The sequence below is a fragment of the Podarcis melisellensis genome (assembly GCF_964234715.1).
Source record: "Podarcis melisellensis genome assembly, chromosome: 16".
Taxonomy (NCBI): Eukaryota; Metazoa; Chordata; class Lepidosauria; order Squamata; family Lacertidae; genus Podarcis; species Podarcis melisellensis.
Genome location: NC_138533.1, coordinates 40256529 through 40273052, shown reverse-complemented (window position 1 = coordinate 40273052; position 16524 = coordinate 40256529). Strand labels below are relative to the sequence as shown.

Genomic DNA, 16524 nt, shown 5'->3' with positions numbered 1-16524 from the left:
AATAATTTTTATTTATACCCCGCCCTCCCCAGCCAAGGCTCAGGGCGGCTAACAAGAAATAATAAAAACAAGTTGAATGAATACAACTTAAAAACAAGATTAAAATACAACATTAAAATGTAGCCTCATCGCAGGAGGAGAAGGAAAAGAAAGGGGAAAAAAGAGAGGGAGGGAATCAAATTGGCTCCAAGCCAAAGGCCAGGCGGAACAACTCTGTCTTACAGGCCCTGCGGAAAGAGATCAGATCCCGCAGGGCCCTGGTCTCATGAGGCAGAGAGTTCCACCAGACCGGAGCCAGCTCTGAAAAGGCCCTGGCTCTGGTTGAAGCCAATCTAACTTCCTTAGGGCCCGGGACCACTAGGGTGTTGCTATTTATGGACCTTGAGGCTCTCCGTGGGGCAGACCGGGAAAGGCGGTCCCGCAGGTATGAGGGTCCTAGGCTGTGAAGGTACACCTTCTTAGGCACCTGCCCACCCTCATCTCTCCACTTCCTTGGCTGAGGAGCAGCCAGGTAAAGGGGCGGGATCTGCAGTGGCCACCTGGGCCACACTGAAGCCCCTGGGTGCCCCCCCCGTCATGGGGGAATTAGGCCGGGGTGAGGTCTGGAGGAACCTCTTCTCCCAAGCTGGAAGCGCTGCAGATGCGGCCTTCTGACCCGAGATGCCTCCTCCTCCAGGGCCAAGCAGCCACCCCAGGCGAGCTGGGTCCCCAGGTGGGAGCGCTGGAGGGGTCAGGGCTTAGCACTGGCCTCCCCCTGGCGCCCCTTGCGGGCCCGGGGACGCTGCCCCCCAAATGCTGGCTACGCCCAGGGACGGTCCCCGGGCTCCTCGCGGCCAGGCCGCCTTCCCCGACGCTTCAGGAAAAGGCAGGCGAGCAAGGGACGCTCGAGGCCCTTCCCCGCAGCAGCCCCCGGGGAGCCGCCTCGCCGGCCTGGAGGCGTCCCGGCGCGGCCGGGAGGCGGCTCGCTCTCTCTGAGCCAGCCGGCCCAGGCCGCAGCCGCGGCGGGGAGGGCTGCGCTGGCGAGCAGCGAGGCGGGCCGGAGGCGGAGATAACCCCGCGGTGCCCGTCACGTGGAGCGGATGAAAGGGAAGCGGCTCGGCAGGGCGGAGAAGGAGAGCGAGGCGGAGGGAGAGAGGGAGAGAAGGAAGGAAGGAGGAGGAGGCAGCCGCCGCCGAGAGAGGGACGCGAGGCGAGGGAGCCGCAGGACGGGAGGCCAGCCCAGCCCGGCCACCAGCAGCAGGCGCCGCCGCCGCCGCCGCCGCGCTTTGGGGTCGGAGCCGCCGGCGCAGGCAGGCGGGCGGGCGGGCGGGCGGGCGGGCCAGCCGCAGCGGGAGCGATGCGTGGCCTCCACCGGGCGCCGCCGCCTCCGCCGCCGCCGCCTCCTGCGCTGCTGCTGCCCGTGGTCGGCGCGGTGGGCCAGGCGGCGCGATGAGGCTTCTCGCGGGGCCGGCGCTTCCCTTCTCCCCGCCGGGGCTGCTGCTGCTTCTGCTGGCGCTGCTGGCGGCGGCCGCGACGAGGATGGCGGCGGCGGCGCTGGCCAAGGAGACGGCCTTCGTGGAGGTGGTGCTCTTCGAGTCCAGCCCCGGCGGCGACTACACCACCTACACCACGGGGCTGCAGGGCCGCTTCTCCCGCGCCGGGGCCACGCTCAGCGCCGAGGGCGAGATCGTGCAGGTGAGCCGGCGGCCGGCCGCCGAAAGGGGGCTCCGGGCAGGCCGCGCTGGGCGAGAGGCGGCCCTCCCTCGGCCTTCCCGCGCGGGGAGGGGCCTCTGAGCATCTGCAGAGTGCCTGGTCCTGGCGGGCGCGGGACGTGGGAAGGGTGCAGAGGGCTGCTGGCGGGGCTCCTTGGCCAGCCCTCCGGGGCTCCGGCGCCGCCGCCGGGGGAGGGGGCCGGGCGGGCTTGGGCAGGTGCTGCAGGTTCCTGGCGGTCGGCTGCTGCGCCCCGTCGCCTTGGCCTGCGAGCCGAGGGTGCTGCGCGGGACGCCTTGCGGGTGGCGGGGGGTACTTGCTAAGTTGGGGGGGGGGCATCCCAAACCCGCCTCGGAGCAGGGCGAGGAGGAAGGGGCTTTGCTGGGTGGACGAGGCGCCCCAAGCAAGGTGGCTTTGGCTCTCAGCGCCTGCGTGTTTTAATGAAAAATGCCTCATTCCTCCCGTTAGTTTCTAAACATGCTTTAGTCCTAACCTGCTAAACAGAGAGGCTTTGTCTCCCAAATCGAAGTGCCCGGCAAGAATTTTTTTGTCCAGGATGCCCTCCCCAAGCCAGTGCCCGCCAGATGTTTTGGACTTTAGCTCCCATCAGCCTCTGTGGGAGGTTGTAGTCCAAACATGTAGAAGGCTGCTTTACTCAAAAGCGCAACAGCAGCTCAGGTGTCAAAAGCGTACATGTTTCTAACTTTGCGGTTAATGAAGTCCAGCCAGTAGTGGCCCTGTTTTGGAGAGGGGGGAACCTGCTCCCCGGAATCTGGCCAGCCTGCAGAGAAGGAGTTTGTCTCATCCCGTCCTCTGCAAGCTCCTGGTGCTGTAGTGAATGCTGCCAAGGGCCTTGTCAAGCAGCTACACAGGACTGAAAGTGTTGTGAGAAACTCGCATCTCTCTTAGCAGCTCTTGAAGGAATTGTGGGCACCTGCTCAGACGCATCACGCATGTTGGACCTCTGCTGAAGTTCCCTTCCACATAGGAGGCGCTTGGTCAGCCATGTAGCTCTTCCGGCAAGGAAAGGCAGGGGAAGCATCCATCTCCCAGGGCTGGGTCCCAAACTGGCTTTTGTTGTACTAATGCAGGCATCCCCAAACTTGGCCCTCCAGGTGTTTTGGAACTACAGTTCCCATCATCCCTGACCACTGGTCCTGTTAGCTAGGGATGAGCAGACTTGTAGTGCCAAAACATCTTGAGGGCCAAGTTTGGGGATGCTTGTACTAAGGGCCCCTCCAGACACTGTTTTATGGTGGGTGTATCTTGCAATGTGTTACTGATGTTAGTGGTGGGTTTATTCTGCTTTCTTAGTTGCTCTGTACTGCTCTGCAGTAATGAAAACCTCCACAGAACAACATGAAGCAGTATTTAGAATTATAAAGCCACCTCAAAGGTCACCCTGTTGATGAAAAAAACACACGACTCCTGTCTCTCTGCTTCAAACCCTAACAAATGAGGCTTTTTGAATTTAGGCTCCCCTGTGGGTTTTCATTTGCATCTTAACTCTTTCTTCCTTTCCTCAGTTTAAGTGTCCCACTCACAGAAGCTGCTGCTATTACTTCTGGGCAGACCGCTTGGGCACAACAGATGCTATATCTGTCATTTCCCCACACCCCCTTGATAGGATTGAGAGTTTCTGAGGGTTGGGAGTGTAGATTGGGGAAAGTTCCTGATCTTGACGTTCAATACAGCTGTGTGAGGATGCATTAGCTGATCTTCATTGAAGTGTAAAAACGGATCAGTACATAACTATGGGCATCATTAATGCAAAGCCTTGTTCTTAACCACTCAGTGTGCAATCCAGTGCATCTGAACTCTGAAGTCAGTCCCATTCAGTTACATTCTAGTTTGAGTGTCCATGTCTAAATAATTCTAGCCAGCTGTGTTGAAGAAGCACAATAAAGGTAAAGGGACCCCTGACCATTAGGTCCAGTCGTGACCGACTCTGGGGTTGCGGCGCTCATCTCACTTTATTGGCCGAGGGAGCCGGCGTACAGCTTCCGGGTCATGTAGCGAACCAGAGCAGCGCACCGAAACACCGTTTACCTTCCCGCTGGAGGAATTTATCTACTTCCCTATTTATCTACTTGCACTGGTGTGCTTTCGAACTGCTAGGTTGGCAGGAGCAGGGACCAAGCAACGGGAGCTCACCCCGTTGTGGGGATTCGAACCGCTGACCTTCTGATCGGCAAGTCCAAGGCTCTGGTTTAACCCACAGGGCCACCCGCATCCCTGCCACATTATTGGGGTCTGAATAGGCTATAGCACAAGAAAAGTGAGACAAAAATAAACCAGAACATTTGCAGCAGAGTGGCTGCCTTGAACCTTTTATAGGTGCAGCCAGCTTTGAAAGTGGGGCAGCATATGACTGCCCCAATAGCACAGATAATCATGAATGTGCAATAAAAAGCAATGGAGGAGGGTTGTCTTCCAGGTGGGCCCAAAATGTCATCTTCTCTTCTCGCTGCTGAAGCTTGAGTGAGATGAGTGCAGCTGCCTGCCTGAGGTGTCTTACTCACTCCTGTATGTGTCAAAGGAAACCCTTGACTCTTCCTGGCAGGCAGGCAAGTGGCGAGGAGATGATGCTGGGCAGCACGGCTGTGCAAGTGACAAGGAGGCTGGGTGTGGCCCCTGGTTTTGGCAGCTCTTTGGGCTGCATGGAGCGTCTGCTTCCCCCACGGTGTACACTTCTTCCAGTTTTGAGGCTAGGTTCTTGGCGGGGAAGCCTTGGCCATCTGTGAGGGGGGCAGGAGTTCACCTGCTCAGCCTGAATTGCAGCCTGTGGCGTGGTGTGTGAAGCACCTTAGGAGTCCTGGCCCAGAGCATGTTGACTGTGCAAGTGGCAGAGTGCAGAATTGCTGCTCTGGGGGGATGTCTGTGCTTCTTGGGTCAGACCAATTACTTCCACAGTTTGTCATTGGCGTGCCTCAGATGTGGGTTGTGCATATCTGAAGAGGAGGATAAACCATGGCGGCGAAACCTTTAAGCTTCTTGCAACTCCCAGGTTGATACTTTTGTTTTAGGAATATGTTTTCAAGCAATTATTTAGAAATGTTGGTGCAACCTCCTTCAATGCTGCCTTAGTTTGCCATTTGCAAGTCTTGATCACAGGCTGCTATGGCAGTATACGAGGATTGTTGCCTGTTGGATGACAGCTGGGGGGCCTCTGATGTGGAAACCTCTGTGCCCTGTTTTTCTGCACACTGATGGTTGGTCCTGCAAAGTCCGGCATAGCACCTCTATGCTCAGTAGCCCTTGAGCAGGAATTTTCCTGTTCCGCTGGGAATCCTGCAGCTTAAGTTTGGCTTACAAGAGCAGTTAAGTGTGAGTGAGGTCTACCAGTATTGACATAAGCATGGTGAAAAAGATGCTCCTGAAGAGCTAGATCCTCTCTTGGGTGCAGAGTTGGGCATTCTGCCACAGTGTGGCTTTCTCAAAGGTGATGCCTTACTCAGAGGCCAGTGCTGGAAAACAGGGGCTCAGCTTCAGAGTGCTGCCTATGTTTCTAGTCCTGCAGCGGACGTTGGGGCTGGCTGGACTTGATGCTTTGTTTTGGAGAGAGAGAACCAACTGACTGGCCTACAGTAATAGTGCCCCTGTATTCTGCTCTGGTCAGACCTCCCCTGGAGTACTGTCTCCAGTTCTGGGGAACCACAGTTCAAGAAGGACCTGACAAACTGGAACGTGTCCAGAGGAGGGCAACCAAAATGGTCAAAGGCCTGGAAACGATGCCTTATGAGGAACGGCTAAGGGAGCTGGGCATGTTTAGCCTGGAGAAGAGGAGGTTAAGGGGTGATATGATAGCCATGTTCAAATATATAAAAGGATGTCACATAGAGGAGGGAGAAAGGTTGTTTTCTGCTGCTCCAGAGAAGCGGACACGGAGCAATGGATCCAAACTACAAGAAAGAAGATTCCACCTAAACATTAGGAAGAACCTCCTGACAGTAAGAGCTGTTCGACAGTGGAATTTGCTGCCAAGGAGTGTGGTGGAGTCTCCTTCTTTGGAGGTCTTTAAGCAGAGGCTTGACAACCATATGTCAGGAGTGCTCTGATGGTGTTTCCTGCTTGGCAGGGGGTTGGACTCGATGGCCCTTGTGGTCTCTTCCAACTCCATGATTCTATAATTCTATGATACCTGGTTGAGTGGCCTACCTGCGGATGTCTGTGGCTTTGCATGCCAGGATGCCTGTACATTCCAGGTCTTTCTGTCTTGCTTTTAACTGGAAAAAGGACGTGATACTTTGATGTTGGCACTGTTGGTGCTGCATTTCTGATGATCAGCAAATCTACGAGTTGCTCCTCTTGGGACCAGCCATGGCTTGGTCTAGGGGTGGCCCTTACAGCCAGAGCAGCAGAGGAAGAAAGCATAAGGGGGAGATTCTTTACCAGCCTCCTGGTTCATTGAACTGGACTTATAAACTCCCAAAGCTGGCCCATTGCTTTTTTCATCCAGTCCCTCCGCCACCATCAGGCAAAAAGATGAGAGCTGCAGTGTGGGAAGAAGAGGGTGTGATAAATGGTTGAAGAGGGTGAGCTGGTTTGACCACCTGGCCTCCTGAATTGCATTTACGGTACCAGTCTGACCTCAGCACTTGCCTTTTTGGTTTATCCAGGTTGAAAGGAATAGGCACCTGCGAACTGAACTCTCTCTTCATTTTCATCCTTCTGGACCGTCTTGAGGGGTTGGGAGCTGGGGGCACTGTCATACAGTGGTTCCGCTCCTTCCTCCTGGGCCGTGTTCAGAAAGTGGTGGTGGGGGATGAGTGTTCAGACCCCTGGGCTCTCACTTGTGGGGTGCCTCAGGGTTCCGTCCTCTCCCCCATGCTTTTTAACATCTATATGAAGCCGCTGGGAGAGATCATCAGGGGGTTTGGACGGGGTGTTCATCAGTATGCAGATGACACCCAGCTCTACCTCTCTTTTAAATCAGAACCAGTGAAGGCGGTGAAGATCCTGTGTGAGTGTCTGGAGGCGGTTGGAGGATGTATGGCGGCTAACAGATTGAGGTTGAATCCTGACAAGACAGAAGTACTGTTTTGGGGGGACAGGAGGCGGGCAGGTGTGGAGGATTCCCTGGTCCTGAATGGGGTAACTGTGCCTCTGAAGGACCAGGTGCGCGGTCCGGGAGTCATTTTGGACTCACAACTGTCCATGGAGGCACAGGTCAAATCTGTGTCCGGGGCAGCTGTTTACCAGCTCCATCTGGTACGTAGGCTGAGACCCTATCTGCCCGCAGACTGTCTTGCCAGAGTGGTGCATGCTCTGATTATCTCCCACTTGGACTTCTGCAATGCGCTCTACGTGGGGCTACCTTTGAAGGTGACTCGGAAACTACAACTAATCCAGAATGCGGCAGCTAGACTGGTGATTGGGAGCAGCCGCCGAGACCATATAACACCGGTCTTGAAAGACCTACATTGGCTCCCAGTACGTTTCCGAGCACAATTCAAAGTGTTGGTGTTGACCTTTAAAGCCCTAAACGGCCTCGGTCCAGTATACCTGAAGGAGCGTCTCCACCCCCATCGTTCTGCCCGGATGCTGAGGTTCAGCGCTGAGGGCCTTCTGGCGGTTCCCTCATTGCGAGAAGCAAAGCTACAGGGAACCAGGCAGAGGGCCTTCTCGGTAGTGGCGCCCGCCCTGTGGAACGCCCTTCCAGCAGATGTCAAAGCGATAAACAACTACCTGACATTCAGAAGACATCTTAAGGCAGCCCTGTTCAGGGAAGTTTTTAACGTGTGATATTTTACTGTATTTTTGGTTTCTATGGAAGCCGCCCAGAGTGGCTGGGGAGGCCCAGCCAGGTGGGCGGGGTATAAATAATAAATTATTATTATTATTATTATTATTAGGCGGCTCTTGAGGTCTGGTGGTGTAACAGATTCTCGGTCTCTGCCTTGCAGGGACATCCATCCCTTGTGTCTCCAGGTGCCCCTTCCCAGGACAGCCATGGCTTCCTGCTTTGATAGGGGGTCCTGCAGCGCTGCAGCTACGTGGCTGGGAGGCCATACGGCTGCTGTGGCTGCGTCACATTCTGACTTGGAAGGGGCCTGCTGGAGCCTGGAAAATTGCTAGTGCCTCCTCCTCTGCGAAGCCCTGAGGCTGCCTTGAAAGAGTTAAGTTTCTAATAACTTGCGTATAAGCTATTTAATATCCTTATTAAAACTCATCTGCTGGTGGTGAAATTCTTTTTCCACTTTCCTTTTTTCCTTTTGGTGAATGCAGCTTCTTGGGGCGCTGATCCTCTCTCTGCCTCAGATCAGAGGCTCGCATGTTGCAGCCGGCAGTGCTAGAGGCTAGTTCCTATCTGTGTGACAGCATTTTTAATTTAACAGGACCGGCTTTGATCTTGCATATTTATAGGCAGCTTCAGATCACTCCAGCTTGCACTTCTTTATACTGAAACTGAAGTTCTTCCTTTCATCTTGTATCCTTTGTGGACGTGCTGTTTATTTTGGGCACTGTGGAAAATGGGAAGGGGGGGAGGAATAAAATGAGGCAAGAGGCCTCTTGGGAGCTGCAGCCCCCTCCCCTCCCTGCCTGCAAGTGGAACTGTAGTCCTGTGTGAACACCATGTTGCTGGTTAGCCTGATCTGAGTTGTACCAACTTCAGTGCTTGAAGCTGGTCCAACATTTTGCTGGCCACTCCCCAAGTCAGAACGACTCAGGGTGAACACGAAGCAAGGCAGGGGGGTGGAGCGGGTGGGAGGAGGGCTGAGGGTGTTTGTGTGAGGGGAGTTGGATGCCTGAACCTTGGGGGAATCCCAGGGAGGGCCAGCCCTAGCAACACCACAGGAGAACTGCTGATGGCGCTGGAAGCTGCCCCAGCTAAAGGAAAGGGAGGGTGAGAGACATGCCCCCTCCATATGAGTCTCTCTTTAGAAAAGGTATCTAAGAAGATTAATCAAACTAAACTAATTGCCAAGTCTAGAAAGAAAGGCAAGTAAAGTAAAGGGGAGAGACAAGATTGTTGTTGTTGTTGTTTAGTCGTTTAGTCATCTCCGACTCTTCCTGATCCCCTGGACCAGAGCACGCCAGGCACTTCTGTCTTCCACTGCCTCCCGCAGTTTGGTCAGACTCATGCTGGTAGCTTCGAGAACACTGTCCAACCATCTCGTCCTCTGTCGTCCCCTTCTCCTTGGGCCCTCCATCTTTCCCAACATCAGGGTCTTTTCCAGGGAGTCTTCTCCTAATGAGTTGGACAAAGTATTGGAGCCTCAGCTTCAGGATCTGTCCTTCCAGTGAGCAGTCAGGGCTGATTTCCTTAAGAATGGATAGGTTTGATCTTCTTGCAGTCCATGGGACTCTCAAGAGTCTCCTCCAGTCTAGAAATGACCCTATCCATCTTGCCACCTGAAGCTGGTCCTAGCCACTGAGTGAGGTCACCTGTGTCTCTTATGATGGGCATAGATCCAGGGGCATGCACAGACTGTGGATCTCCTCTTTCAGGGGGTGTATGACTCCAAACAAAGCAGGCAATTGACCCATCATCTAGACTCTGGAACCCTTCAGCACCTCCATATTGCAGGATTCAGAGCTGGCTTTTTCGCCTTCATTAAGTCCAGGCACTGTGGGATTTTCTTCTGCAAAATGTGGCACTGGCACCTACTTAGAGAGAATTAGCTTTATCTTCCATGAATTTGTTTATCAGTGTTTTACTAGCCATGATGGCTGTATTCTACCTCCAGCATATCAGAGGCGGTGTGGCTCTCAGTACTCGTTGCTGGAAGAGGGTGCTGTTGTGATCAGGCTCTGTTTGTAGGATTCTCAGAGGTATTTGTTTGGCCACTGGAGAGCAGGAAGTTGGACCAGGTGAATGTTTAGCCTGGTCCAGCAGCCAGGCTCTCATGGAGGCATTGGCAGTCCTGATGCTGGGCTGGAGTGGTGGTGGTGCATAGCCCTCCTTACCTGCAGAAGGTGATCTCCCTTTCCTCAGCCAGCTGCTGCTGCTACTGCTGCTCCAGCTTCAGGAGGGGCAATTTCCCCTTTTACTTTATTTTATTTACAGTCTTTTCCACTCTTCAGTCAGCAGGTTCTCAGAGCAACCCACGTTTGACTAATTTACAAAAAATACACTGAAACTCTTTCAGGCTGATAGATCTAAAAGTCCTGGGCAAATAAAAAGATCTTGACCACCAGGTCCCAACAGAAAACTGGTATAGCATGAGAGGAGCTTCACAGGGGACAGAGCCCAAAGATTGGTGGGCCCCTTCTCTAGTTCCTGTCTGCCCTGCTTCTGATCTGAGAGAGACTTGGGAAAGGCCTTGGAGGCTGATCTTGATACTCAGGGAAGTAGAGAAGGTCATTCTATAAGGGCACAAGTGTGTTCTACTGGTGAAGTGGAAAATAATTGTAATTCTAAGAAATTAGAAGGTAGAAGGTGAAAGAGAAAGGACCTTCCCCAGAGGTGAAGCACGGGAGATAGAAAAGTGAGCTTTTGCATTAGCAATCCTGTCCAGATTAGTCCTCCACACCAGGTAATACAGTTGTGCTAAACTCACCTGTAATGGGTTCACAATTCACCTTGTAATTCAGCAGCCTTGATGTGCTCTAAAACAGCACTGACAAGTAAGAGGAAGGGCAACGATGAGGAAAACTCAGGACAGCTTGGCTTGGCAGGAATGTTGCCTGGATTCTCCATAATGTGTGAGCAAGTTGTGTCAGTAACAGGGGCGGGGACGGAGGGCTATTGTGGCAGGCTCATTTTGAGTTCTTGTGGAATAACCATGGTATGGGCAGCCAAGAATAAACACTGCAGTTAAAAACAGAGCATATCGCACATAACCACTTTTAATTTCCTGCTTTCGCTGACATTTGAAGCCAAATGCCACTTCTGGAACAGCCAGGCTGTGTCTGAGCAGAGAGCACTTTGAAATGCGTGTAACTGGGAGTTGCATTGAGGCTACTGAGAATTGCATGGAGAGTGAGGCCAGAGTGTCTGGTTGTGGAGGGAGTGGGCAGGAGGACCAGGGACCAGGAAAAGGCATTGGGGCTGGGTGGGTGGGGGCGGTATTAGGTTAGCGTGTGGAATGTTATAGCAGAACATTAAGCCACAGCTGTGTATGGAAATCAGGCACAACACGAATAGCCTGTGGACAACTCAAGGACATGGAAATTCCCTTGCCTTGCCTTTGCAGAAAAGTGACAACGCTCTTCCCACCATAGGTGTGCTGTGTTGTGGTCTTGGGTGGTTCAGCGGCCACCACTCCAGATCACCCACTTGTTCCATTCTTGTTCCGATGATGGTACAGTGGGACCTGGTCATGCAACGGTGGCAGATGCAGGCGTTGGGGACTGTCCTTGGACTGCAGGTGCCTTACTGAGAGCTTTGTGGGTGACTCCCCCCTTCTTTCTCTCTCTCTATCCCCACAACTCTCTCTGTTCCCTAAGGGCATTGAAGATGGCTTCCAGGACTCTGCAAGTGGTCTTGTCGAGGCTTCTGAGAGCTGCTTTCGGGCCTAATCCAAATCGGAGTGCCTGAACCCGAGTCAAGGGTTTGTGATGCTAAGGAAATATTTGCTCTCCTCCTAACTGGCTGCTGGTGACTTATGAGTGGGCACACTTCTAGTAAACAGATCCTTGGCTCCCAGTTTAGCCAGCATTGGGTTGCGCTGCCTGGGAAGCTGAAGCATCCTTTATAGTAGAGTTTCATTACTGCTCTGATGATACAATTTGGAATATGATCATTGTAAGTTGACTCCCAGAAGAAATGAGCCCTGCAGCAGCAGCAGCAGTCTTGGCTGCCAGTTGCAGAGTCTTGGATATGTGTCAGATGTCTCCTAAAAAGACAGACCCCTGGCCCAGATTGATGGGTGTTGTGCTGAGAGATGCCCCTTATCCTGAGCCAAGGAGGGGAAGGACAGGGGTGGTCAGGGCATTCCCTTTCCTACTGACACTTTCTCTGCTGCAAGACAGAGAAGGGCAGCTACTGAGGACAGGTCAAGCATGTCCTGACAGGCAGGTGAGCCTCCAAAAGCCACAGAGTTCAAGATCCCTGGTCCTGGGTAGGAATGCAGCACTTGCACACATCATTTTCTCTCTGGGGGAGTGCAACAGGCTTCTGCTTTCCTCAGCTGCCCACCTCCTCCTTTCTTCTGGGAGCTTTCACACATGACCCATTTTTTGTCTAAGTTGTGGGGGGAAAGAACAAGTTGGACAGCTGTGGGTGAAGGTCGTGTACAACTCCATTTGAAGCCATGTGCTGAAGTTGATTCCTAAGATGTGTACTCACAAATATGTGATATGGTGCCTGTATTCCCCTCCCCTTACACCCTACACCAATTCAGCTTTGTGTGTGAAGCCATCCTAATCAGAGAAGGCTAGGGAGACCCTCTTGCTATCTCATGATGCCACCTCCTTGAAGAACCCAGAGCTCTGTGACCATCCTCCCCTTTTTGTATGCCACTAAGGTGCACCCAGGAGAAATTCTGTGAGCAGTGCCAGTGCTCTGGGGCACTGCCCTAGGCACACTGGTTGAGGGTGGTGAGAGCTGGAGGGGCAGCTGCCTTCTGTGTGGGTTGCCTCACCTAGATGTTGCACTGACAGTCTGAGGACTAGAAGAAGCAGGACTCTGATCCACTTTGGAAAGAAAGGTGTAGAAGAAAGCACATGTGTAGTTGAAAGAGGGGCCCTTGCAAAACGGGGGTGGGCTGTTCCAGGGCTGCCACCAGTATCTGTGCAGGAGCAGGAAAGAATGCAAGAAGAGAAGACAATGGGCATGTACTGGCTGTGCCTGGCCCTCCTGTTTGGAGGAGGCTGTCAATACTGGGTGCTATTTGGAACAGCCAGTCCCTGCTAAGCTGGCCCCATGCATGCGAAGTACAAAGCATGTGATTCCGGGTAATAGGGAGGGAGATGTTATGTATTTGTTGCATTAGTATTCTGCAACCTTCTGCTTGATGTCTCCTTCCCTGCCCTTGGGTTGTGTGAACAGCTTCTCTTATATCCGTGGACTTGGGAGCACACTGTTAACTCCCAGGAGGCTTCTGTGTCTTTGGAATGCGAGCCCCTTCCTCTGGGTGGGGTCCTGGAGGGGTCTGCCTCTTGACTTGGCCTCAGACATTTCCCTTTCCCCAGAGACTCCACACCTGCTTTTGGTGTACTGTGATGAAAGCATCTCTTCAAGCCACGTCTGCCACTCAGATAAACAGATCATGGCTGATTAAGTGCACACATTGTTTAAACCAATCAACTTAATCTGCTCTGCATATGAGTTAAAGCACTAGTTCTGAATTAAAGCACAACATTTCTTGATTTGGAAATGATTCTTGGGGCACCATCCTAGCAGAGGCTGCTAGCCACCAGCAGGGACAGTTTTGCTGCTTAGTGGATTAAAAAATGGTTTTAATTGATTGGCTTGATTAATGAACTACTGAAAACCCTTTGTCTTATTTGATTGCACAATTACTTCTGAGGCTGCGTACGGGATTAGACTGATGCGGCCTGGAAGCTGAAGGCACTGGCGGCAGGTTCAGTTGGCCTCTTTCTCCTGGGTGGTGAATGAGAGAGGGTGCCCTCTGTGTTGCAGGGGAACTGCAGTCCAGCAGCATTAGAAGAGGCCACAGGCCTCCCTGCCCTGGCGGATTCTGAGGGAATCAAGGAGAACCAGAAAGAGCAAGGCTGAAGGGTCACGAGGAGAGGAGCAGCAGGCTCCAGCAGAGCAGGTGGAGGGAGGGGGACGTGGCTGGAGGCCACCAGAGGGTGGCTGTTGGGGCAGCTGTCACCACTTCAGAAAAATGGTTAGCCACCTTGAGCTCCTTGGGGAAAAAGGTGGGATATAAACGCAATGTACAAATTAATAAAAACTAAGCACCCCTCTCCTCCTCCTCTCTGCATGTCCCTTTCCTCCTACCAGGTAAGGTGTTGAAAGAGGTTAAGTTGTTCCTTTCTTCTTCCCCATCTGCCAAAGCCCCAGTGACTAAAGCAAGACTTCCTTCTGAGTATACTTCTTGCAATTCCATGCTGTCCATAAACAGGCTGGTAAGTTATGCAACCTTGTTGGCAATGTTGTGGCAGGAGCCCCCCCAGCCCCGCCTCCAACAAACCATTTTTCTGAAGAGGTGATAGCTGCCCTCTTGGCTCATTAAATCCCCACAACATCCCCATCAGATGGGTTTGACTGAGGCTGTGACTGAACCATGGTCACCCAGTGAACTTCATAGGGCCTTCTGGGGATTTGAACCCTGATCTCCTCCATATCCTAGACTGACCCTTGAGCCACGACACCACCCTGGCTCTCCAGTGGTTAGCCCAGCCTTTGTTCTTGAAATGTCCACTTTTTGACCACAGCTAGAGGGATCTCCCTCTGCACTGCTCCTGCTGCTGCTGTGCTGCAGCCTTCCTTTTCCTTTTGGGTTCTTGCTTCTCCCAGGCTCCCTTTGTTCTGGACGGAAGAGTGATTGTCATTTTCTGCTGCCGGCTCCTTTTGGAGGGCAGCTCTTGCATCCGCAGGTGTACCTTGCTCATCTGCCTCCCCTCCTGCCTTGCCTTCTCCCCCTTGACCCCTCCAATCAAGGGGCCGTTGGTCCTCGTGCATGGCAGGTGCTGTTTTTGTTTTGCCCTGGGGGGAGGCCATGACCACCCCTGTGACTGCGTTGCTGAGTGGGAGAGAAGAAGCCTTGGCAGCTAGCCCCAATTCTGGTCACCCGGATCTATCTATTCCTCTCATCCACATGGAGCTCTCTGTCACATGTGGAGGCCAGGCAAACATTTAAATGCAAAGCTGTCTTACAGTTCCTATCCCTTCCCAACACTTCCCTCAGTCAAGGCAGCCATAGCTCTAGAGAGCCCATTTCCCCACCTGCACCTTGGCACATCTTTGCTAAGACACAAAGATAAATACTCCTGGCCTGGCAGTGCCCCTTTGGGCTGAGGGAGCCAAATCCTGCCTTTTCCTTCTCTCCATTCTGAGGAAGAATTGGATTAGCTAAAAGGTGACCGCAAGCCCCCCTTGAAACAGCCTGGAGAGAGGGAAATGGGTGACTCAGCTGTTGGAAGGAAGGGGTGGGGGGCTCCTTTGCAGGGTAGCAGCTGAGAAACTGCAGGGCCTTCTGCACGCAGCCCCTTCCATGGGACCTGTCTTTGGTGGTAGGGCCAGTGCAAGCCTTCCTTTCCACTTTTTGAGAGGGCTTGGATTAGTGACACCAGAGTGGATCTGAGGGGCATTTTCCATTGAAGTGGCAAATTGCTAAGGTCCTTTGAACCTCCAGCCTGTGAGGAAGCTATTTATAGCTGCCTACTGGCATTGCTAGAGGAACGGAGGACTCTGCCTTAGTCACTGAGCTGGCTTTCTGAAGCACAACATGGAGCTGTCTGGAGGTCTGGTGGTGGTGCTGGGCAGTCCTGGCTGCCTTGCTTTCCCCAAGTTTGTCAGCCACATCAAAGATGGCTCCCCGCTCCTCCCCCAGCTGCCCTCCCTCTTCTTGTTGCTGGTTGGCTCTCAGTGATAGTGGAAGATGCTCGCTGCTAAAGAGTTAATTTCCTGCGCTTTGCAAGCAGCTGGCCAGTTTACACTCCTTGCTGGGCTGCACAAAAATACTTCTCCTTTGAAGTCTTGGGAGCGAGCAGCGGCTGAGGGGAAAACCTGGACTGGGAGCTGACTTGACTTGGGCTGGGTGCAGCAGTTCTGCTGGTTGGCTCTTCTCTCTTGCCAGAACTGGATGTAGGATATGAGCTGGGACTTTCAAAGGGGCAGGTTGGGGCTCTTCTCGTTTCCCTTCATAAATGAGCATCTCCATTGAAGGAAAACAAACTAGTGACTGCCAATTCAATGTCTCCAGGTGCTTCTGAGCCGTCTCTCATAGGAGGATGCAGGTTACAAGGCCTTGCAAGAAGGGTCCGTGATCCATTTTCTCCTGGTGGGTGATAGATCTGGAGGGTTTTCTGATGACTGGAAAGTTTCCAGCTGAATCTGCCATGTGTAGCAAAAACTTGTGTGAGTGCAAAAGAAGTGGTTAAAAAGGTAAAGGTACCCCTGCCCGTACGGGCCAGTCGTGTCCGACTCTAGGGTTGCATGCTCATATCGCTCTAGAGGCCGTGAGCCAGCGCCGTCCGAAGACACTTCCGGGTGACGTGGCCAGCGTGACGAAGCTGCTCTGGCGAAACGGCACCAGAGCAGCACACGGAACGCCCTTTACCTTCCCGCTATAAAGCGGTACCTATTTATCTACTTGCACTTAGGGGTGCTTCGAACTGCTAGGTGGACAGGAGCTGGGCCCGAATGACGGGAGCTCACCCCGCCGTGGGGATTCGAACCGCCGACCATACGATCGGCAAGTCATAGGCACTGAGGTTTTACCCACAGCGCCACCTGCGTCCCTAAAAGAAGTGGTTGGTCTTCCCCATTTGTGCCTCCCAGAGTTCTCACCACCGCAGTAGAGCAAGCTTTAGGGTTGAGAAGCGGTTGCTATAGGAATTTGAGTTCTCCCTCTGTCCAGGCTTCTTTTCAGTTGGGTGTCTGTACCTGGCATTGGGCACACAGGGCAGAGTAGGGGTTCTGCTGATGTATTGCCCACCTCACTGCCTAGCAGCTTCCCTGCTTGAGCTGATAGAGATGGGGCTGAGCTGTTGCCAGATATATAAGCTAATCGCTGAATGGCACCTTAAACTTAGGTTACGGTCACCATAACAGACTGTCTACTGTGGTACCTCGGGTTAAGAACTTAATTCGTTCTGGAGGTCCGTTCTTAACCTGAAACTGTTCTTAACCTGAGGTACCACTTTAGCTAATGGGGCCTCCCACTGCTGCCATGCCAGTGACGCATGTTTTCTGTTCTCATCCTGAAGCAAAGTTCTTATAACCTAAGGTACTATTTCTGAGTTAGTGGAGTCTGT

General features: G+C 53.1%; 1 protein-coding gene and 1 long non-coding RNA gene across 3 annotated transcripts in view; both read left to right on the top strand.

The window, feature by feature from the left end:
- LOC309359375 overlaps positions 1-16524 on the top strand; it is a 74260-nt gene that overhangs the window by 3983 nt on the left and 53753 nt on the right. The gene's annotated exons all lie outside the window — the stretch shown is intronic.
- The window catches only part of ZNRF3 (zinc and ring finger 3), a 66538-nt gene continuing 51398 nt past the window's right edge, over positions 1385-16524 (top strand). Inside the window, exon 1 of one of the 2 annotated variants that reach the window (XM_081892896.1) lies at positions 1385-1674. In XM_081892896.1, coding sequence (XP_081749022.1) covers positions 1429-1674 — 246 coding nt within the window. In that variant the 5' untranslated portion in view covers positions 1385-1428. The remainder of the gene's footprint in view (positions 1675-16524) is intronic. The other variant, XM_081892897.1, reaches the window with a different exon arrangement.